The 20755-nt window shown below is 38.5% G+C and overlaps 1 protein-coding gene across 5 annotated transcripts in view; it reads right to left on the bottom strand.

Annotated features, from left to right (window-relative positions):
- Nucleotides 1-20755, bottom strand: part of ARHGAP26 (Rho GTPase activating protein 26) — a 414796-nt gene that overhangs the window by 172501 nt on the left and 221540 nt on the right. For all 5 annotated transcript variants that reach the window (XM_059417816.1, XM_059417817.1, XM_059417818.1 and 2 more), the window contains 2 exons: nt 16938-17003; nt 12518-12592 (listed from right to left, as the gene is read on the bottom strand). In XM_059417816.1, the coding sequence (XP_059273799.1) occupies nt 12518-12592; nt 16938-17003 (141 nt within the window). The remainder of the gene's footprint in view (nt 1-12517; nt 12593-16937; nt 17004-20755) is intronic.

Here is a 20755-nt window from a genome sequence, read left to right as displayed (position 1 = left end):
TTCTTCGTTAAAAATTTTGGGACATAGTTTCTCCTACGAGACCAGAATACATCCAAAATCAAGTGGGTGACTCTGTTCTACTCACCAGTCTAATATATATATATATATACTTATATATATATACACACACAAATATATATATTTATTTATTATTTATTTATTTATTTCCTTCCCATTTTTCTCCCCCCCTAGTTTTGGGTCATTTCTGATTTGGTTAGCATATATTTTTCTAGGGTCTTTGCCACCCTTTTAGTATTTTACTCTCTCATTCATATGTTCTTATCCGGATAAAACAACAGGGCAGAAAAACTCACCACAAAAAAAAAAAATAATAATAATAAAATAAGAGGCAGTACTAATGGCTAGGGACCTTATCAGTATGGACATTGGAATGTGTCAGAACTAGAGTTCAGAATGAGGATTATCAAGCTGCTAGCTGGGCTTGAAAAAAGCGTGGAAGGTATTAGAGAATCCCTGTCTGGAGAAATAAAAATCCCTTTCTGGAGAAATAAAAGAACTAAAATCTAACCAAGTTGAAAATGAAAAAGGCACTAATGAGGTATAATAAAAAATGGAGGTTCTTCCAGCTAGGGTAAATGAGTTATAAGAGAGAATTAGTGATTTAGAAGACCAAATGACAGAGAATAAAGGAGCCAAGCAAAAGAGAGACAACTACTGGAGCACAAGGGGAGAATTTGAGAGATAAATGATAACATAAGATGAAACAGTATTAGAATAATTGGGATCCCAGATGAAGAAGAAAGAGAGAGAGGGGCAGAAGGTATATTGGAGCAAATTATAATAGAAAATTTCCCTAATATGGCAAAGGGAACAAGCATCAAAAACCAGGAGGCACAGAGAACACCCCACAAAAATCAATAAAAATAGATACACACCCTATCATCTAAGAGTTAAACTTACAAGTGTTAGCGACAAAAAGAAAATCCTGAAAGCAGCTTGGGACAAGAAGTCTATAACATACAATGGTCTAAATATTAGATTGACAGCAGACTTATTCACAGAGATCTGGCAGGCGAGAAAGGACTGGCATGATATATTCAGAGCACTAAATGAGGAAAATATGCAGCCAAGAATACTATATCCAGCTAAGCTGGAAATAGTAGGAGAGATAAAATAGAAAGGAGAGATAAAAAGCTTCCAGGACAAACAAAGTTAAAAGAATTTGCAAACACCAAACCAGCCCTATTGGAAATATTGAAAGGGGTCCCTAAGCAAAGAGAGAGCCTAAAAGTAATATAGATCAGAAAGGAACAGAGACAATATACAGTAATGGTCACCTTACAGGCAATACAATGGACTAAATTCATATCTTTCAACAGTTAACCTGAATGTAAATGGGCTAAATGCCCCTATCACAAGACATAGGGTATCAGAACGGATAAAAAACCAAGATCCATTGATATGCTGTCTATAAGAAACTCATTATAGACCCAAAGACACCTCCAGATTTAAAGTGAGGGTGTGGAAAACAATATACTATGCTAATGGACATCAAAGAAAGCTGGGGAAATAATCCTTATAGCAGATAAATTAGATTTTAAGCCAAAGACTATAATAAGAGGTGAAGAAGGACACTATTTCATACTAAAAGGGTCTGTCCAACAAGAAGATCTAATAATTTTAAAGATCTATGCCCCTAAGACAGGAGGAGCAAATAATATAAACCAATTCATCAACTGGTCAAATCAAAGTAACAAATCGATAACAATACAATAATAGTAGGTGACTTTAACAACCCGCTCATTGAAATGGACATCTAAGCAAAAAATCAACAAGGAAATAAAGGCTTTAAATGACACACTGGACCACACGAACATCACAGATATATTTAGAACATACTACCCCAAAGCAACAGAATACACATTCTTCTCTAGTGCACATGGAACATTGTCCAGAATGGATCACATCCTGGGTCACAAACCAGGTCTCAACAGATACCGAAACACTAGGATTATTCCCTGCATATTTTCAGACCACAATGCTTTGAAACTGGAACTTAACCACAAGAGGAAAAGTTGAAAAAGACTCAAATACATGGAGGCTAAAGAGCAGCCTACTAAAGAATGAATGGGTCAACTAGAAAATTAAAGAAGAACTGAAAAAATGCATGAATAAATGAAAATGAAAACACAACTATTCAAAATCTGTGGAACACAGCAAAGGCGACTGGAGAGGAAAATATATAGTGATACAAGCCTTTCTCAAGCAACAAGAAAGGTCTCAAATGCACAACCTAACCCTAAACCTAAAGGAGCTGAAGAAAGAACAGCAAAGAAAACCTAAACCCAGCCGGAGAAGACAAATAATAAAGATCAGAGCAGAAATCAATGAAATAGAAACCAAAGAACAGTAGAACAAATCAACAAAACTAGGAGCTGGTTCTTTGAAAGAATTAAGATTGATAAACCCCTGGCCAGACCTATCAAAAAAAAAAAAAAAAGAGAAAGGACCCAAATTAACAAAATCATGAATGAAAGAGGAGAGATCACAACCAACACCGAAGAAATACAAACAACTTAAGAACATATGACAAGCAACTAGACACCACCAAATTTGACAATCTGGTAGAAATGGATGCATCCCTAGAGACATATAAACTACCAAAACTGAACCAGAAAGATATAGAAAACCTGTACAGACCCATAACCAGTAAGGAGACTGAGGCAGTCACCCAAAATCTCCCAGCAAACATGAGCCCAGGGCCAGATGGCTTCCCAGGGGAATTTTAACAAACATTGAAAGAAGAATTAATACCTATTCTCCTGAAACTGTTCCAAAAAACAGAAATGGGAGGAAAACGTCCACATTACCTTGACTCCCAAACCAGAGAAAGACCCTAGCAAAAAGGAGAATTACAGATCAATGCAAACATTCTCACCAAAATACTAGCTGAAAGGATCCAACAGTACATTAAAAGGATTATTCACCATGACCAAGTGGGATTTATTCCTGGGCTGCAAGGTTGGTTCAACATCTACAAATCAATCAATCAAGGTAAAACAATACATTAATACATGAAAGAACAAGAACCATATGACACCCTCAATAGATGCTGAAAAAGCATTTGACAAAGTACAGCATCCTTTCTTGATCAAAGCTCTTCAAAGTGTAGGGACAGAGGGTACATACTTCAATATCATCAAAGCCATCAATGAAAATCCCACAGTGACTATCATTCTCAATGGGGAAAAACTGAGAGCTTTTCCCTAAGGTCAGGAACACAGCAGGGATGTCCACTGTCACCATTGCTATTCAACATAGTACTAGAAGTCCTAGCCTCAACAATGAGACAACAAAAAGAAATTAAAGGCATCCGAATTGGCAAAGAAAAATCAAACTCTCAATCTTCGCAGATGATAGGATAGTTTATGTGGAAAACCCAAAAGACTCCACTCCAAAACTGCCAGAACTCATACAGGAACTCAGTAAAGTGTCAGGATATAAAATCAATGCACAGAAATCAGCTGCATTTCTATACACCAACAGCAAGACAGAAGAAAGAGAAATTAAGGAATCGATCCCATTTACAGTAGCACCCCAAACCATAAGATATCTAGGAATAAACCTACCCAAAGAGGCAAAGAATCTTTACTCAGAAAACTATAAAGTACTCATGAAAGAAATTGAGAAGACACAAAGAAATGAAAAAATTTTCCATGATCATGGATTGGAAGAACAAATATTGTGAAAATGTCTATGCTACCTGAAGCAATCTACACGTTTAATGCAATCCCTAGCAAAATCCCATCAATTTTTTTCAAAGAAATGGAACAAGTAATTTAAAATTTATACAGAACCAGAAAAGACCCCAAATAGCCAGAGGAATGTTGACAAAAGAAAACCAAAGTAGTGGCATCACAATTCCAGACTTTAAGCTATACTATAAAGCTGTAATCATCAAGACAGTATGGTACTGGCTCAAAAACAGACACAAAGATCAATGGAACAGAATAGAGAGCCCAGAAACAGACCTTCAACTCTATGGTCAACTAATTTTTGACAAAGCAGGAAAGAATATCCAATGGAAAAAAGACAGCCTCTGCAATAAATGGTGTTGGGAAAATTGGACAGCCACATGCACAAAAATGACTGGACCACTTTCTTACACCACACACAAAACTAGACTCAAAATGGATGAAGGACCGTAATGTGAGGCAGGAATCCACCAAAAACTTTGAGAGGGACACAGGCAGCAAACTCTTCGACCTCAGCTGCAGCAACTTCTTCCTAAAAACATTGCCAAAGGCAAGGGAAGCAAGGGCAAAAATGAACTATTGGGACTTCATCAAGATCAAAGCTTTTGCACAGCAAAGGATATAGTCAACAAAACCAAAAGACAACTGACAGAATGGGAGAAGATATTTGCAAATGACATATCAGATAAAGGGCTAGTGTCCAAAATCCATAAAGAACTTATCAAACTCAACACTCAAAGAACAAATAATCCAATCAAGAAATGGGCAGAGGACATGAACAGACATTTCTGCAAAGACGACATCCAGATGGCCAACAGACACATGAAAAAGTGCTCCACATCACTCGGCATCAGGGAAATACAAATCAAAACCACAATGAGATATCACCCCACAGAATGGCTAAAATCAATAAGTCAGGAAATGACAGATGCTGGCGAGGATGCGGAGAAAGGGGAACCTCCTACACTGTTGGTGGGAATGCAAGCTGGTGCAACCACTCTGGAAAACAGCATGGAGGTTCCTCAAAATGTTGAAAATAGAACTGCCCTATGACCCAGCAATTGCACTACTGGGCATTTACCCTAAAGATACAAACGTAGTGATCCTAAGGGGCACGTGCACCCGAATGTTTATAGCAGCAATGTCCACAATAGCCAAACTATGGAAAGAACCTAGATGTCCATCAACAGATGAATGGATCAAGAAGATGTGGTATATATACACAATGGAATACTATGCAGCCATCAAAAGAAATGAAATCTTGCCATTTGCGATGACGTGGATGGAACTAGAGCGTATCATGCTTAGTGAAATAAGCGGAGAAAGACAACTATCATATGATCTCCCTGATATGAGGAAGTGGTGATGCAACATGGGGGCTTAAGTGGGTAGAAGAAGAATCAATGAAACAAGATGGAATTGGGAGGAAGACAAACCATAAGTGACTCTTAATCTCACAGAACAAACTGAGGGTTGCTGGGGGGAGAGGGGTTGGGAGAAGGGGGTGGGATTATGGACATTGGGGAGGGTATGTCCTTTGGTGAGTGCTGTGAAGAGTGTAAACCTGGTGATTCACAGACCTGTACCCCTCGGGATAAAAATATATGTTTATAAAAAATAAAAAATTTAAAAAAAAAAAAGCTGATGCAACACTTGGCATAAAATATGAAGACCAAAGCACTCTAATAAAATTTCAGAAAGGTCCTATTCTATACTATAAATGAAATTCAGAAAACTAATGGACATTGTGAAATAAGGCATCAGAGTAAAAAGACACAGACTGAAATAATAAACATGACTGAGAGGTATAAATGAAAACAGCTAAATAAGGAATGTAAACCAAGACACAGAAAACCCAATTACAAAGTTAAAAGTCGCATTATAAACAGCAAGAAAAAAATATGAAGACCAAAAGAAATGTAATAAATTACATGGATGGGGGTACAAATTTGAGAATTTTTGCTAACATGCAAAGGATCAAGAGAAAAACTTTAGAAAGGTAAAAAATGAAGAAAAAAATTTTTTAGAAGATCAAGAGGTACAGAATAACAAACAAAAAGAAAATTTATTTTCCTTTGGAAAAATATGTGTAAAAAGTCCATCATGAGAGCCCAAAATGTATAAAAGAATGACTAGATAGTAATATTAAAAAGTAGTAGAGGGGAGAAATTTTCTTATTATATGGTTATTCGTCCATCAGATAAGTATTTCAGGAAAAGGAAAGTTAGTTTCCATTTCACATAAATATATTCTTAATGAGATATAAAGAAAAGAAAAAGGTTTTGTAATCCTAGATGGAAAAGGTCTTTTAAAGCATAATTCATCTAGGAAAAGGACTGATTTAATAAAAGACTAGATGTTATAAAAATTTAAAACATTCGTAAAACAAAGCAAAAGTACCACAAATAAAGTTCAAGATAAATGAAAAAATGCAACAAAATACTGGTGATATAGTCTCCACATCCTAAAAATTATTACCATCAGAAGATGAATGTACCAATACAAAAATAGGCTAAGAACACAAAATCAGGCAATTCAGGAGAGAAGAAATATAAATCAGTAAGAAACATAGGGAGAATGTCCAACTTCACTCAGAACTACAGAAATGCAAAGTTAAATAAAAAAGAGATACATTGAAAATACACTTGTAATTTATATGCAAAAAAAAAAGTAATAAAGTGTATGGCAAGGCTGTGAGGTACAGGGCACTCTACAAACTGTTGACAGCAAATCTGTGCAATCAGTTAAGGGCCTTGAAAACATGTACATACCTTGGGCCAGCAATTCAACATCTTAAAACAAACCCTAGGGAAATCATTCAATATGAATATATAACTTAAAAATAACAACAGCCAACATTTATTTACTAACATGTAGAGGCTTTTGGACTCAGCAACCCACATGCATCTTTCGTTTAGTTCTCACATTATTACGGAAGTAGGAGTTATTATTACAGATGATGAGACAGAAGACTAGACAGGTTTAAATAATTTGTGTAAAGTCAAATGGATAAGCAGTGGAACTGCAACTTGTCTAACTCCAAAACGCATGCTTTTAAGCTCTGCATCCCCTATGGGGATGTTTGCCTGAGTGCCTTCTAGAATGATGAGAAATTGCAATCAGTTTATGTAATCAAGAATAAGGGATTAATTAAAAAGTTGTATCTATACAATACATAGCCCCCCCCCAAAAAAATCACACTCTAGAAGAACTTGAATGAAATCAGAAAATAAACTGTCGTGTTACATGATAAAAAAAACCCTATTAATAAGCAATATATATGCACGGTGTGATTCCACCTTTATAAACATTTTATATTACAGAATATATTTTAATGGTATGATAAAATGGTCAATAAAGAATAAAGGTTATCTATGGTCTGCAAGACTTTCGTTTTCTTCTTTCTACCTTCTTTCTCCAAATTTGCTATAATCATCACTCAACAGCCTTTGATCAGAAAAAAAGTTATCTAAAAATAAATACAGAGATGTACAGGAAGAGAAAACAGACATACTGAACAAATCAGCATATAGATGATTTTTATTAAAAAATGAGCTAAAATTTAGAAAAATTTATCCTACCATTCAGGGGACAGAAAAAATAATAATACACACATGGAAGAGACTATTTCCAGGAATCTGCAAGTGTTCCTGAAAACTTTTCACTCTTCACAGATTAAGAACCCCCACTCTTAGGAGGAAGGGGATTTAGGGTAGCTCTGGGTAGGACACTAGCACCAGTCTACACAACATGTACTAAAACATATTCTAGCAAGGTTCCTTAAGGAATTCTAATCAATATAAGGAAAAAGTTCTCAAAGTACTGGCTCTTTTTTTTTTTTTAAGAGTTTCTTTCTTTTCCTTCCTTTCTTCCTTCCTTCTTTCTTCCCAAGGAAAGAAATAAAGAAAGGGAAAGAAAGAGAGTGCTTGTACACTCAAGCAAGCAGAGGGGCAGTCAGAAGGAGAGGGAGAAGCAGGCTCCCCACTGAGTAGGGAGACCAACAGGGGCCTCAGGACTTGATCCCAGGACCCTGGGATCACGACCTGAGCCAGAGGCAGACACTTAACCAAAAAGCCACCCGGGCACCCCTCAAAGCACTGGCTCTTAAGATTCCTCTTCCAATCTCAAGTCCTCTAATGTACTAAAAACATACAAAGTAAAGTCAAAGTAATCAAAGGAAGTCTCTGGTTTTACTTAATTCTAATCCATACTTTCAACAATAAAAACTCATATTTTTACTTGTGAGAGGCTCTGAAAAATAGTTCATATCCTACACATTGCCTAGCACCTGAAAGGGCATCCAATCAATACAGAATAAAGAAATAGTGAAAGAATGGTTCACACGCAGCCCAGCCACCTCAGCGAGAGGTTTTGCAGTTAAGGAGCCTTATTTGTTTTACACTCTAGGCTAACCCAGCCTAGTACCAATACCAGGAATTGAAGAAGAGGGCAGCATGTTCACACAAGGGAAGTGAGACAGGGCTCTGCCTCCAGGTCTGGCGTCTTCCTGGTCTAAGAGGTGATTCCTCACTTCCAAGATCCAAACAGGTTACCTTAACTGGTCATGAGAATCACGATACATTCTCCACTTTTGATGAGATCTTGCACTGTGGTCATCTCTCAGCTCTGGTTGAGCTTCAGTTTGGATGCTAGTCTATCTGTAACGCTCTCCTGGCAGAGGCAGTTGGCCTTGTGACTTTCAGCTGCTGGCTATTAGATTTTCATGACATTTCGCAGATATTCATGATTATTTTGTCTGTCCCCAGGAAAACTGAGGAAGAGAACAGGACAAATATTTTGTTTGAGAGCCACTAAGAGAAGTGATTAAAACAAGATCCTTTGACACCACACTTTGCTTAGCATAAACTGGTTCTTTTTTCCAGTAAACCCATCCAAAATGTCATATTTCTTTTCACTAGTATCACCTTACATAATAATCTGTCATCTTCGAAATCTCTCTACCCAATATCCAGTTGGTTACAAAGTCCTGTTGATTCTCTCCAATCATTTTGAACCTTTTTGCCTAACTTCAGAGCATCTACTTGGTCCAGCCCTGGTTAGCTACACACTGCTTAATTATTGCAACTGTCTTCCTCCTTCATGTCTCTCCACATCAAATACATGTTCTCCATTGCTGCCAGTGCTACCCTTCTAAGACTAGTCAGATCTTGTTAAACCTGTGTTGGACATACTGTTTTTCCCCTTTTAATCTCCCAGCAGCCATTATTTCAGGAAAGCTCTCCTCCAATAACCTTTTACTAATTCTGCTCAGTCCACAGGTTTCTATGGACTAACCCCCTCCCTATTCCACTCACCACACTTCCCTAACATCATCGGAGATATGTCCAGAATCCAGGCCATCCAGATCCACCTGCTGTAGGTCAGGGGGCTGCCCTGAGATTTAGAAATAAATCATGTGAACGGCCCCATGCTGACCAAAGTCCCCCATGAACTGTCAAGAAAGATACTCTCTACTGAGTGACATTAAGATTCACAAACTGTTGAGGCTGAACAATGTGGGACAGTCCCACAAAGGAAACAGCTGATATCAAGACAAGCAGAGATCACAGATAATGAGAAGCCAGAAGAAAGGAGTAGGAAAGGCTCCAACAAAGGTTCCTCTGTCATTGGAGCCACCACATCCTGCTATGCTTCTGCCATCTTGGACAGAGCAGTTGTGTGAGGAAATGAATGCATTTTATTTGTCCTTTAAAATATTTTTTTAAGATTTTATTTATTTATTTGAGAGAGAATGAGTGAGAGAGCATGAGAGAGGAGAAGGTCAGAGGGAGAAACAGACTCCCCAAGGAGCTGGGAGCCTGATACAGGACTCGATCCTGGGATCATGACCTGAGCCAAAGGCAGTCGCTCAACCAACTGAGGCACCTAGGCGCCCCCTTTAAATTGTTTTGAATTGTCTTCTTGACACTGTGTGTGCAAAAGAGCCCTCATACATATAGCGTCACTACTTAGAAACTTTTTGGGAGGTAGGGATGGGCAGAGGGAGAGGGATAGAGAGACTCTTAAGTAGGTTCCACACTGGGCATGACAGGGCTCAGTCTCACATCCCTGAAATCATGGTCTGAGCTGAAATCAAGAGTCAGAAGCTTAACCAACTGAGCCACTCAGGTGCCCCACTACAAACCCTTAATAGTGTCTTCTTCTTTTTCTGTAAGAAGTAAAACTCTCACAAACTTCTTAGCACAAAATTCAAGTTCTTTGACAAAAGGGACCATCTTACCATTTCAGTTTTAACTCTCCTGATCCAGCCTCAAGCACATTCAAATATTAAAATAATATTAATAATAAATTAGTACCTTCCACCATAGCCATCACTGATTCTACCTTCTGCCCCTCATTATTATTATTGCTCATTTCGTGAATCTGAATTATACTCCTATTCTCTCCTTCACTACTCAATCTTCCAGATACAGCTTGTACTAGGTGCCAGAGTCTTATTTTACATCATGATTCTCATGCATGCATATCTCCCCCTACCAGACTCTTTGCACACAAGGATTGAATCTTTTTAAAGTTTCTACTCTAGCACCTGGCAGTCGGCTATGGCAAGGACATACTCCAAACATTTGCAACTCCGATCAGAAATGAAAGACTGAGGAGCACCTGGGTGGCTCAGTTGGTTGAGTGGCTGCCTTCGGCTCAGGTCATGATTCTGGGGTCCTGGGATCGAGCCTCGCTTTGGGCTCCCTGCTCAGCAGAGAGCCTGCTTCTTTCTCTCCCTCTGCCTGCCGCTCTGCTCACTTGTGCTTTCTATCTCTCTGTCAAATAAATAAATAAAATCTTAAAAAAAAGGAAAAAGAAATGAAATGAAAGACCGAGGGTTGATACCTGTTAAAATCTTAATTCTTCTATACATTACAACTTCTTAAAAATTCACCATGTCACTGTACAACCCAGCAATCGAACTTATGGGCAATTTATCCTGGAAAATCGAATTTATGTTCACACTTAAAGCCTGTACAGAACGATTTATAGCAGCTTTATTCCTAATTTACCCACATTGGAAACAACCCAGATGTCCCTCAACAGGTGAATGGTTAAGCTATGTAATACTACTCAGCAATAAAAAAAGAACAAAGTATTGATACAACAACTTGAAAATATCTCAAGGGAATTATACTGAATGAAAAAAAAAAGCCAATCCAAAAAAGATTACATATAATATGATTCCACTGAGATAATCTTGAAGTGACAAAATCAGAGAAATACACAAGAGATGAGGAGTCTGCAGGGGCAGGGAAGGAGATGAGAGACTAAGCAGATGGACCCTTGTGGTGATGACACTGTCCTGAATCTTGACTGTATTCATATCCTGGCTAATGACCTCTTACTACAGTGTAGCAAGATGTTACTACTGAAGGACAGTAAAGGCACATATAACTATGTTTTATTTCTTATAACTGCATACAGACATAAAATTATCTCAAAATAAAAAGTTTAATTTATTACGAATCTAACCACACTGCAAATTTGAACCATGAAGAAGATTCTCAGTGCAAGAGTACCTCACAAATAATCATACTTTCAAACAAAATATGTCACTGTGACTAGCAATAGAAAAGGGTTTGCAAACAAGAAGTAAGGAGCTCTCTAGAAAAAGAAACAGAGAAGAGTCATACTGGACAATATGAGAGAGGAGATTTCTTTACCTGTGAAAACTATTTTCGGAAACTGGATGGCAAAACAAACAACAACAACAACAAACACCCCGACAAATATAACAAAGAGAGAAGGGGGTTGGGGTAAATTGGAAGGGGAGGTGAATCATGAGAGTCTATGGACTTTGAAAAATAATCTGAGGGGTTTGAAGTGGGGGGGGTGGGAGGTCAGGGTACCATGTGGTGGGTATTATAGAGGGCACGGATTGCATGTGTGGTGAAAAAATAATGATACTGTTATGCTGAAAATAAATAAAAAAAAAAAAAAAAAAAAGAAGTATCCCTGCCCAGACATTGAGCAAGGACCCTAAGTGATAGTCCGTCTCTACAAGTGCACGGCTGGGCTTCCATGGGGATGAGTAACAGCCACTGATATGTGAAATCTGATCTGTTTGCCATTTAAATCCATGTGACTCACTGAAGCTGACTGCATTCTCATCTAAAAATATAGGAAATCTGCAGCCTAAGCAAATTGGCTCATTGACTCATGGGGTTTTGATTCAAACACCACACATTTGGAGATAGTGCTTTTATATTTATGTCAGCTAGCTGTAGGGGAGGTTCTGTTCCTCAAACAACAGTGTCTAGGTAGAAATCTAGATGCAAAGAGGATCACAAGAATTATCTGCTTATATACATGTAATCAGGCAGTCGCATGACACCTTTTTGGTAACAGGGAACATGGCGTCTGAAATGCTCTGCAAACTAGAAGGATGCCCCTTCCTTGGGCATCGGGTGTGCCCCACCAAATGCCTGTCTCCAAAGAGGGCCATGGAGTCATAAGCTATTAACGACAGAGTAGGGTGTGGTGGTCACATGAGTGACTGAGCGCCACTTGGGCTGGCAACGGCTGAGTCTACAAACAGAGGGTGTGGTGCCTTTTTTGTTTTGTGCCCTGCCATTTTTGTTTTGTTTTGTTTTGTCCAGTCCCACTAAGTATCTCTTCCAGTAATGCCTACAGCCATAAAAACTGGTGAGTGGGACAGCTGATTTCTGGGCGTTCCCGCTTGGACACCCAATTCCTTCCCAAGAGGCTGCTCATACTCACAGAACTAATGACTTTTCAGAGCGACCCCCTGTACCCCATTGGGACCTGCCTGGCACAGTCACTGCTGTACTCACCCATCAGGACACTGAGTAGCTTCTGCACTCTGGAATTGACCCCCACGATTCGGTAGAGCCCTTGCTCATTGATCCCTGAGAAGAGAAACAGTGATGATTTAATTAGAGGCATGTCAGAACACAAGTCAAGCCAACCCAGCCAGATGAACTTTTTTCATTTTCTCCGTCCTTCTAAAACCCACTCTAATTAAAGTCCCCTGTCACTCAGCTCCGCTCTTAGCAAAGGAGTGGGATTTGGTGCAGCTGTCTAAGATTTCACGGGTGTGCTGCACACTTCAGCCCTTGTATTAGTTCAGTTCAGTCAACAGCGAGGAAAGAAACCTTCCTCTTCTCTTGCCAAATGCAGCCTCTGAAGAGATTTAAAAGATGCCAAGCATATACTTCTAAATAAGTTACATTAAACCAATTTTTTAATTTAAAAAGCCAAAACTGACATGATATAAATATAGGAAAGAATAAATGCTTTACAATCTATTTGCAAATACAGAATAAAAATATAGAGGTGTGAGAGGATTCTTCATTTTGGACAATGTTCACCAAGACTTAGAAATGAGGAAATCCATTTATTTGCCATGTAAACATTCTTTATGAAGAAAAATGAAAACTACCTTCATTCAACCCAAGTAAATGTGCAGCTGAAGTAGAAGAGAATTACCTCCAAACACCCAAAAAAACAAAAACTAAGCAACCTCAGAGGTTTTTTTCATTTAAGTTAAGCAAGGATTGCTTAATCTTTAAGCAAGGATTAGATCACCCTATACCATTTACAAAAAGGGACCTTTTAGACCAAGTGATTGGAAATGATTTTTCTGTTTAGTACTAGGCCCACCAAACCTGATACCTCTCAACTAAGTAATCTCCTGCTTCCCATCTTATTACCCTGATGTCCATTTTCCAACCAGCAACCAAAATGAGCTTCTTTAAGTATGTATCAGCTCAAATCCTCTCTTTACTCAAAACCTTCCAATGGCTTCCTGTTGCATTTAGACCACAATCAAAATTTACTGTGGCCCACAAGGCCCTGAAGGATTAAGCATTGGCTCACGTCTGCATCATCAACCACTTTCACTCTGCTCTAGCTACACTGGCCTTCTTATTTCTCCAACACACCACGCTTGTGCTCCCAAATCACAGCCTCTGCACAGCTGTTTCCTTCCCCTAGAACATGCCTCTCCCAGATCTTTTTATCATTCAGGTCTCAACTGAAATGCAATCTCTTCAACCTAGGGCATCCCATGATCAACCCTACTGGTGGGTCCCCTACCCTCTTTTCTTTGTAGTAAGTAATAATATGTGAAATTCTCTTTCTTTTTTAGTTTCTTCTTTGTTGTTCCCCTACAACTATGGAATAACCTCTATGTACAGTGATTCTGTCTTCTTTACCAGTATAGCTCCCATACCTAGATCAGCACGCAATAATGACATAATGCATAAAACAGAGTTATACTCCAGGGCCACTACTTTGCAAACAAAACAAAATTTCCTGGAAGAAATTTGGGAAAAGCCTGATTCTACAATGTCTCCACAGGCCTATGTAGAATTAAGGAATAAAAAGAAGTGGTCTAGAATGATGGTATTTTATAGCTAAAAAGGATCTGTAAAAGCACGTGCATCAGCCTCCATGGCTTGGGGACTAGGACACTGTGGTCTAAAACTAAGGGATGGGTCCCAAGCTGTTCAATAGCAGAACCATTATTCAGTAATGTTGTGGCTTAACGGGCCTGTCCTTTCTGAAGTGTCTCTACTTCTTCCGTCTTTGACCTTTCCTGGACTGGATACAATCCTGTCTCCTGCTGGATGATGATTAGCAAATCCTAGAAAATATGGGAGGTCTGTTCACCTCTGGTCACCACAAATAATGGATATGCATACATGCATTCCAGTAGGAAAATAACCACTTCCTTCAAGTATTTATGCTAAAACGGCATTTAACTCACATTGCCCTCTTTTCCTTTTTGTGTCAAATGAAAACTTTCCCCAAGTTAAAACCTATCATTTTCATCTTCCTTTTAGAGCAGGAAGGGACAAAGAGGCAGAGGCTAGGACACCAAACCGCTGGTGACCTTGTTCTTCCTCTACTACTTACTATGTATATTTTCTGGCTTTATATCATAAAAAGCTGTCCTCCTGAGCCACTGGTCTGCATTTATCACAGACTCTGTGAAGGGTTTTAAATAATTACATTTCCCTATTGGTTTGGCCACTGAGAACAGAGACAAACAGGTGGCCCACCTCGGGCAAGTGGGTGAATTTCACAATGGAGGGGAGAAGATTTTTGTTTTGAACTTACTTTTGGCTGCATTTTTAGTATGCCTCTACTTTTGTTGACCCTGTATCTCTTACTCCTCATTCTTTCCTCTTAGAATGAACAGAAAATTTAAAAACCTGTTGAAAAGCTATCTTAGTAACAGACAGCTTAAAAATTTAGAAACTGCAGTTAAGGCAGGTAGATAAATCAAAGGAAGACAGAAAGAAAAGCTGAGCGCCTCACTGACAACATGAGGATACCGGTGCATATGCGGATCTCCCAGAATGGGTTCATAATGTGCAGGCTGTTTCATAACTTTCATTTTTCACTTAATATGTAATAATGAAAACTCTGCATATCAATAAATGTATTTTCCTATAGTTTTAGTGATTCATAGCTTTTTACTGCATGGATGTACCACTGGTGATTCAACTAATTTTTAAAACATTTGACCAGTTTCTACTTTTCACTTTAACACCATTGTGTAAACAGCTTTGTGGCTCAGCCTGACTGTGTCCTTATTTCCTCCAGATCAATTCCCAGAAATCTCACCTATTCCTACTTTATATTCTCTGGCTGTTATTCACTTCTTTTTGAAAGCTGCCTTAACTCTTTATTTAAGGAAGGTATAACAGAAATAAGCAAACATTTAAAAAATCTTAGCACATATTAAAATAACTACTTTGGAAAGAACACTTTCTGACTGGGTAAGAAGAGTGGCTTATACAGTTAAGATTTTTTTCATCCCTCTCTATTCAATGCTCTATAGGCCTTATAAAGATATTTATGTTTCTTAATTAATAGAGTTATAGATCTTGCTTTAAAAGATAAAACTTCTTTCAATCAAGTGAAAAAGACTAGCAGGTTGAGAGGCTGTGGAATACTAAGACTCACATCTTTAAAAATGGTTCAAACTAAATCCACAGCAAAGAGAGTAACAGCTTTTCTCAGGCGTCCCAAAGAGCAGAGCACTCAAAGTTCCCAACTGCCGTAACTGAGAAATCTCCTTTGGGGCAACATCTGAGGAGGGAATGGAGACCACTGGGATGATTCAGCTTCCCTGGTTCTCAAAGTCCTGCTCCTACAGACCCAGGCACAACAGGCAGGGCCTGGCTACAGCATTGCTGCAGGAAACCAGGGGCCTGACCCCTTCTGCCCACCTGGATAGTAACCAGGGACTGGCTTTTCAAAGCATGGTTCTTACCCTGCCATCCACAGACCCCAGGAGTCCATTAGAGAATTCAGAGTGTCAATGAACTTAGGCAGGAAAACAATTATACCTTCGCTTTTATGACCCTGTCGCTGAAATTAAACATTTCCTTCCATTATGATATAAGCAATAAATCACAGTGTTATCAATACCTGTGACTTGTTCAGAAATCAGTTGTTTTCATAACACATTGCGACTTTTATAGACATCTTGAAATATCAAGACAGTTAACCCTTGATCATCACAGATTTGAAATACACAAGTCTACTTACACAAGGATTTTTTTTCCTTGGTCTACTTACACAGGTCTACTTACACAAGGATTTTTTTTCAATAAACACAGTACAGTACTATAAATGTGCTTTATGATCCTTTACCATTTTCTTTTCTCTAGCTTACTTTATTGTAGTATTACAGTATATAATACATGTAACATATAAAAACATGTATTAATTGATTGTTTATGTTATTTGTCAGGCTTCTGGTCAACAGAAAGCTGTTAGTAGTTGTTCGCAGGGGAGTCAAAAAATTATATGCAGATTTTCAACTGCACAGGAGGATAGGGGGTTAGAACCTCAAACTCTCACATTATTCAAGGGTCAACTGCATTTCCAAGTTACGCCAGTTATCAGGCCCATATCTATTTCTTATCATTTAAAGTGATAATAAAGAAATACATGTACTATTACATTACAACTGAATTCCAGTAATTAGACTCCTTATTATCCTATGTATTTGACATGTATGCCTTTAAAACATTCTACCAATCAGCCAAAGAGGTTGATGACACCAAATCAGCTGAGAGTGCCTGCTTCAGAGCAACACAACTGATGGAAACACACCAACAATGGCACTTGGGGAGTTAATGAGTCACTTAAAATCGGGAAACAGGTAGCAGGTCTGACGCCTCACCAGATGCATGACCTTCACTGAGAACAATGCCATCTGTTGAATGACTTTACCTCTGGTTTCCACAGCGTGGATGCATTTCCTGATTATGCTGAAGCCAATGCTGTCCAACTGTGCAGCTGAAAGAGGAAGAGAAGGGCAGTCAAGTTGCTTGCCATGCACACCAACCTCAGACAAGGTCTGACAGACCCAGGATCAATCAGTCCCATGGTATGGCCACAGATAAAAATGATTTTTAGGGGCGCCTGGGTGGCTCAGTGGGTTAAGCCACTGCCTTTGGCTCGGGTCATGATCTCAGCCCCGCACTGGGCTCTCTGCTCAGCCAGGAGCTTGCTTCCTCCTCTCTCTCTGCCTGCCTCTCCACCTGCTTGTGATCTCTCTCTGTCAAGTAAATAAATAAAATCTTAAAAAAAAAAAAATTTTTTTTAAAAAATCAGCTGGCATTCACTGAGAGACTACCATATGCCAGGTAGTCTAACTGCTTTGTTTATATTACCTCATTTATTTCTCATGGTTACTCTGCTAGGTTATCCTCTATGTATAGCTGAAGACACTATAGCACAGGGTGATGTGAACTTTACCAAAAGAATAAGTAGGCATCCTTTAAATCACTTGTCCTGTTATTGTCAGGAATGGCAGGACTAACTGCTTCCTGGTCTCCTTCAAAGAGCATAAACTAAGTGGCACAATAAATGTTAGGTAAATGCTTTACTTAGATTATCTCAGTTAATCCTCACAAATCCTCTAGGCTGATACTATCATTAGCTCCATATTACAGATAAAACAACTGAGATTTGGCAAAGCTAAACGTCTTGGCCAAAGCTGCAGAGCTAATAGGTGGGAGACTCACTCCTGAGCCTGTGAAGACCTAACTGCCCTAAATATGACCCTGAATTAAAGACAGAAGTCAATCCTGCTCAGGTGATTAGAAAAGAAGGAGAAAATGGTAAAAAGAAAAGTGACCTAGAGGAAAAGAAAAGCAGCCCAGAACACAGAAGTTATCTGATGAATAAGGATAAGGCAAAAGAGCCAGCCTGTGAGTTATCAGTCAGCAAGTAGTTAGAGTTCTCCAACGGCTACAAACCCCACTAATGTGGCCCAGAAAATTAATGATCACATAGCAGCAACATTTTCCACAGCACAGAACCAATTTCTAACCTGGCAGTGAGACTGGCAACCCACCAAGATCCATCTCCAGGCTTTGATTACCCAGTGAAAAGATGTGCATGGTAATTAAGAACAGGTTCACTTTTTGAGCACCCTGGGACAACAGGGCAAGGCATTCTACAAACTCATGGGTCACAGTGGAGAAGAGAATGGTAGAAAGTAGGAAAGAAGGGAAGTGTTTTTAAATAATTTGTCATCATCCTGGGCAAGAAATAAACTTGTAAAAAATAAAAGAACTGTACAGAACCTGAACTCACTCTTTGATCTAATCCAAACAGAACCTTTCTCAAAAAAATTTTTTTTTAAGTTTTCTATTTTAATTCTGGTGTAGTTAACATACAGTGTGTTATTAGTTTCAGGTGTACAATGTAGTGGTTCAACATTTCCACACATTAGCCAGTGCTCACCATGACAAGGGCACTCCTTAATCCCCATCACCTTTTTCACCCATCCCCAAATCCCACCCACCTCTCCTCTGGTGACCATCAGTGTGTTCCCTATAGTTGAGAGTCTGGGGTTTTTTTGTTTGTCTTTCCTTTTTTTTTATCCTTTGTTTCTTAAATTCTACATCAGTGAAACCATATGGTATTTGTCTTTCTCTGACCTATGTGCCTTAGCATTTTACTCTTTAGTTTCATCCATGTTGCTGCAAATGTCAAGATTTCATTCCTTTTATGGCCATATAATATTCCATTGTGTTATGTATGTATGTGTGTGTGTGTATATATATATACATATACATATATGCCATATCTTCTTTACCCATTACTCTATCGATGGACACTTGGGCTGCTTCCGTAATTTGGCTACCATAAATAATGTTTCAGTAAACACAGGGGTGCACCTTGCTCTAATTCTTTATGCATATGAGTGAACTTACATTCAATGAAGATAAAAATCCTTAAGAAAATCATTGAATTCCTCAAACTAAAAAGGAATTCTGATTTATTGAAAATTCTCTTTTCAAAAGAAACAAAATAAGTCTTATTCTTACATACATACTTGCCACTTACTGATATTTAATGTAAACACATTCGACCTCTAGGATAGTCAGTAAAGAACCAGAAATGAGGAAAACAGTATGTTTCTTCCTGGAGACTACCTGCTATACAAACCACTGCTCTTATTCTCTTAAAGCTATAAGGAGTTTACTAACTTACTCTCGTGCTTTTTCTAACATAAACCAAGTATTGACTCTGCAAATCATGTAATACAGAGCTTTCTGACTCCAAGCTGCAAGTCAGATTGAAATCATTGTCCCAAATGAAACTCAATCACCTCGTGCCATAGATGTTTCCCAAATTTAATAACAAACTATGATACACAGGTCAAACACCTGTTAAAGTCTAGGTAAAGATTATCTAAAATAAGAGGGTTTTTTTTTAAAGATTTTTATCTATTTATTTGACAGAGAGATATCACAAGTAGGCAGAGAGGCAGGCAGAAAGAAAGAGGGGGAATCAGGCTCCCCGCTGAGCAGAGAGCTGGATGCGGGGCTCTATTCCAGGACCCTGAGATCATGACCTGAGCCTAAGGCAGAGGCTTAATCCACTGAGCCACGCAGGCACCCCTAAAATAAGAGTTTTACTGAGATATAATTCATATACCCTAACATACACCCATTTAAAGCTCAAAAGTCATTGGTTTGTAGTACACTTACAAAGTTAGGAATCAGACACCATTATTTGATTCTATAACATTTTCCTTTTCTTCCACATAAAAGTTCATACACATTAGCATTCACACCCTATCCCCTGCCTGCCTTCCATCATTTCCTAAAAAAAGTCATGTTTTCTGTCTCTAAAGACTTGCCCATTTTAGGTAAGTCATATAAAAAGAATCATATACTCCCATAGTTTTTTGTGTCTAGTTTCTTTCACTTGGTATACTGTTTCCTAGAGTCATGTATGTTGCAGCATCAATATTTCATTCCCTTTTATGAGTAAGTAATATTCTACTGTCTGGATATACCACCTGTCATTTATCCATTCATTGATTGTTGTTTCTACTTTCTGGTTGTGAAATGCAGCTAGGAACATCTGTATACAAATCTTTGTGTGGACATCTATGTTCACTTCAGTATATACCTACAAATGGAATAGCTGGAATAAATGGTAACTCTATGCTGAACTTTTTGAGGAACTGTCAAGTTGCTTCCCAAAGTGCTGCACCACTGTGTGTTCTCACCAGCAATGTATAAGGGTTCCTATTTCTCCACATCCTCCCCGATATTTGTCATTGTCTTTTTTTTATTATAGCTTTTTTAGTGGGCGTGAAGTGGTATCTCACTATGGTTTTGATTTGCATTTCCCTAGTGACTAATGATGTTGGGCATCCTTTCATGTGCAGGGGAGGATATTCATTCCTTTATACAGTAATCAGAATAGAGTCTACTGGAAACTATTTGTCAGAGGGAAATTATTTTTTGTACTTAAGGAGGTTTCCAAAACATTCACAACTGTGATTCAATAGTCAGTTGAAGCTTTCTAGTTCTTCTTTTTTTTTTAATTAATTAATTAATTTATTTTTTTTTATTTTTTATAAACATATATTTTTATCCCCAGGGGTACAGGTCTGTGAATCACCAGGTTTACACACTTCACAGCACTCACCAAATCACATACCCTCCCCAATGTCCATAATCCCACCCCCTTCTCCCAAACCCCCTCCCCCCCGGCAACCCTCAGTTTGTTTTGTGAGATTA

The sequence above is a fragment of the Mustela nigripes genome, chromosome 12, assembly GCF_022355385.1.
Source record: "Mustela nigripes isolate SB6536 chromosome 12, MUSNIG.SB6536, whole genome shotgun sequence".
Classification (NCBI taxonomy): domain Eukaryota; kingdom Metazoa; phylum Chordata; class Mammalia; order Carnivora; family Mustelidae; genus Mustela; species Mustela nigripes.
The sequence above is the reverse complement of the archived record's forward strand: the minus strand, read 5'-3'. Positions and strand labels throughout refer to the sequence as shown.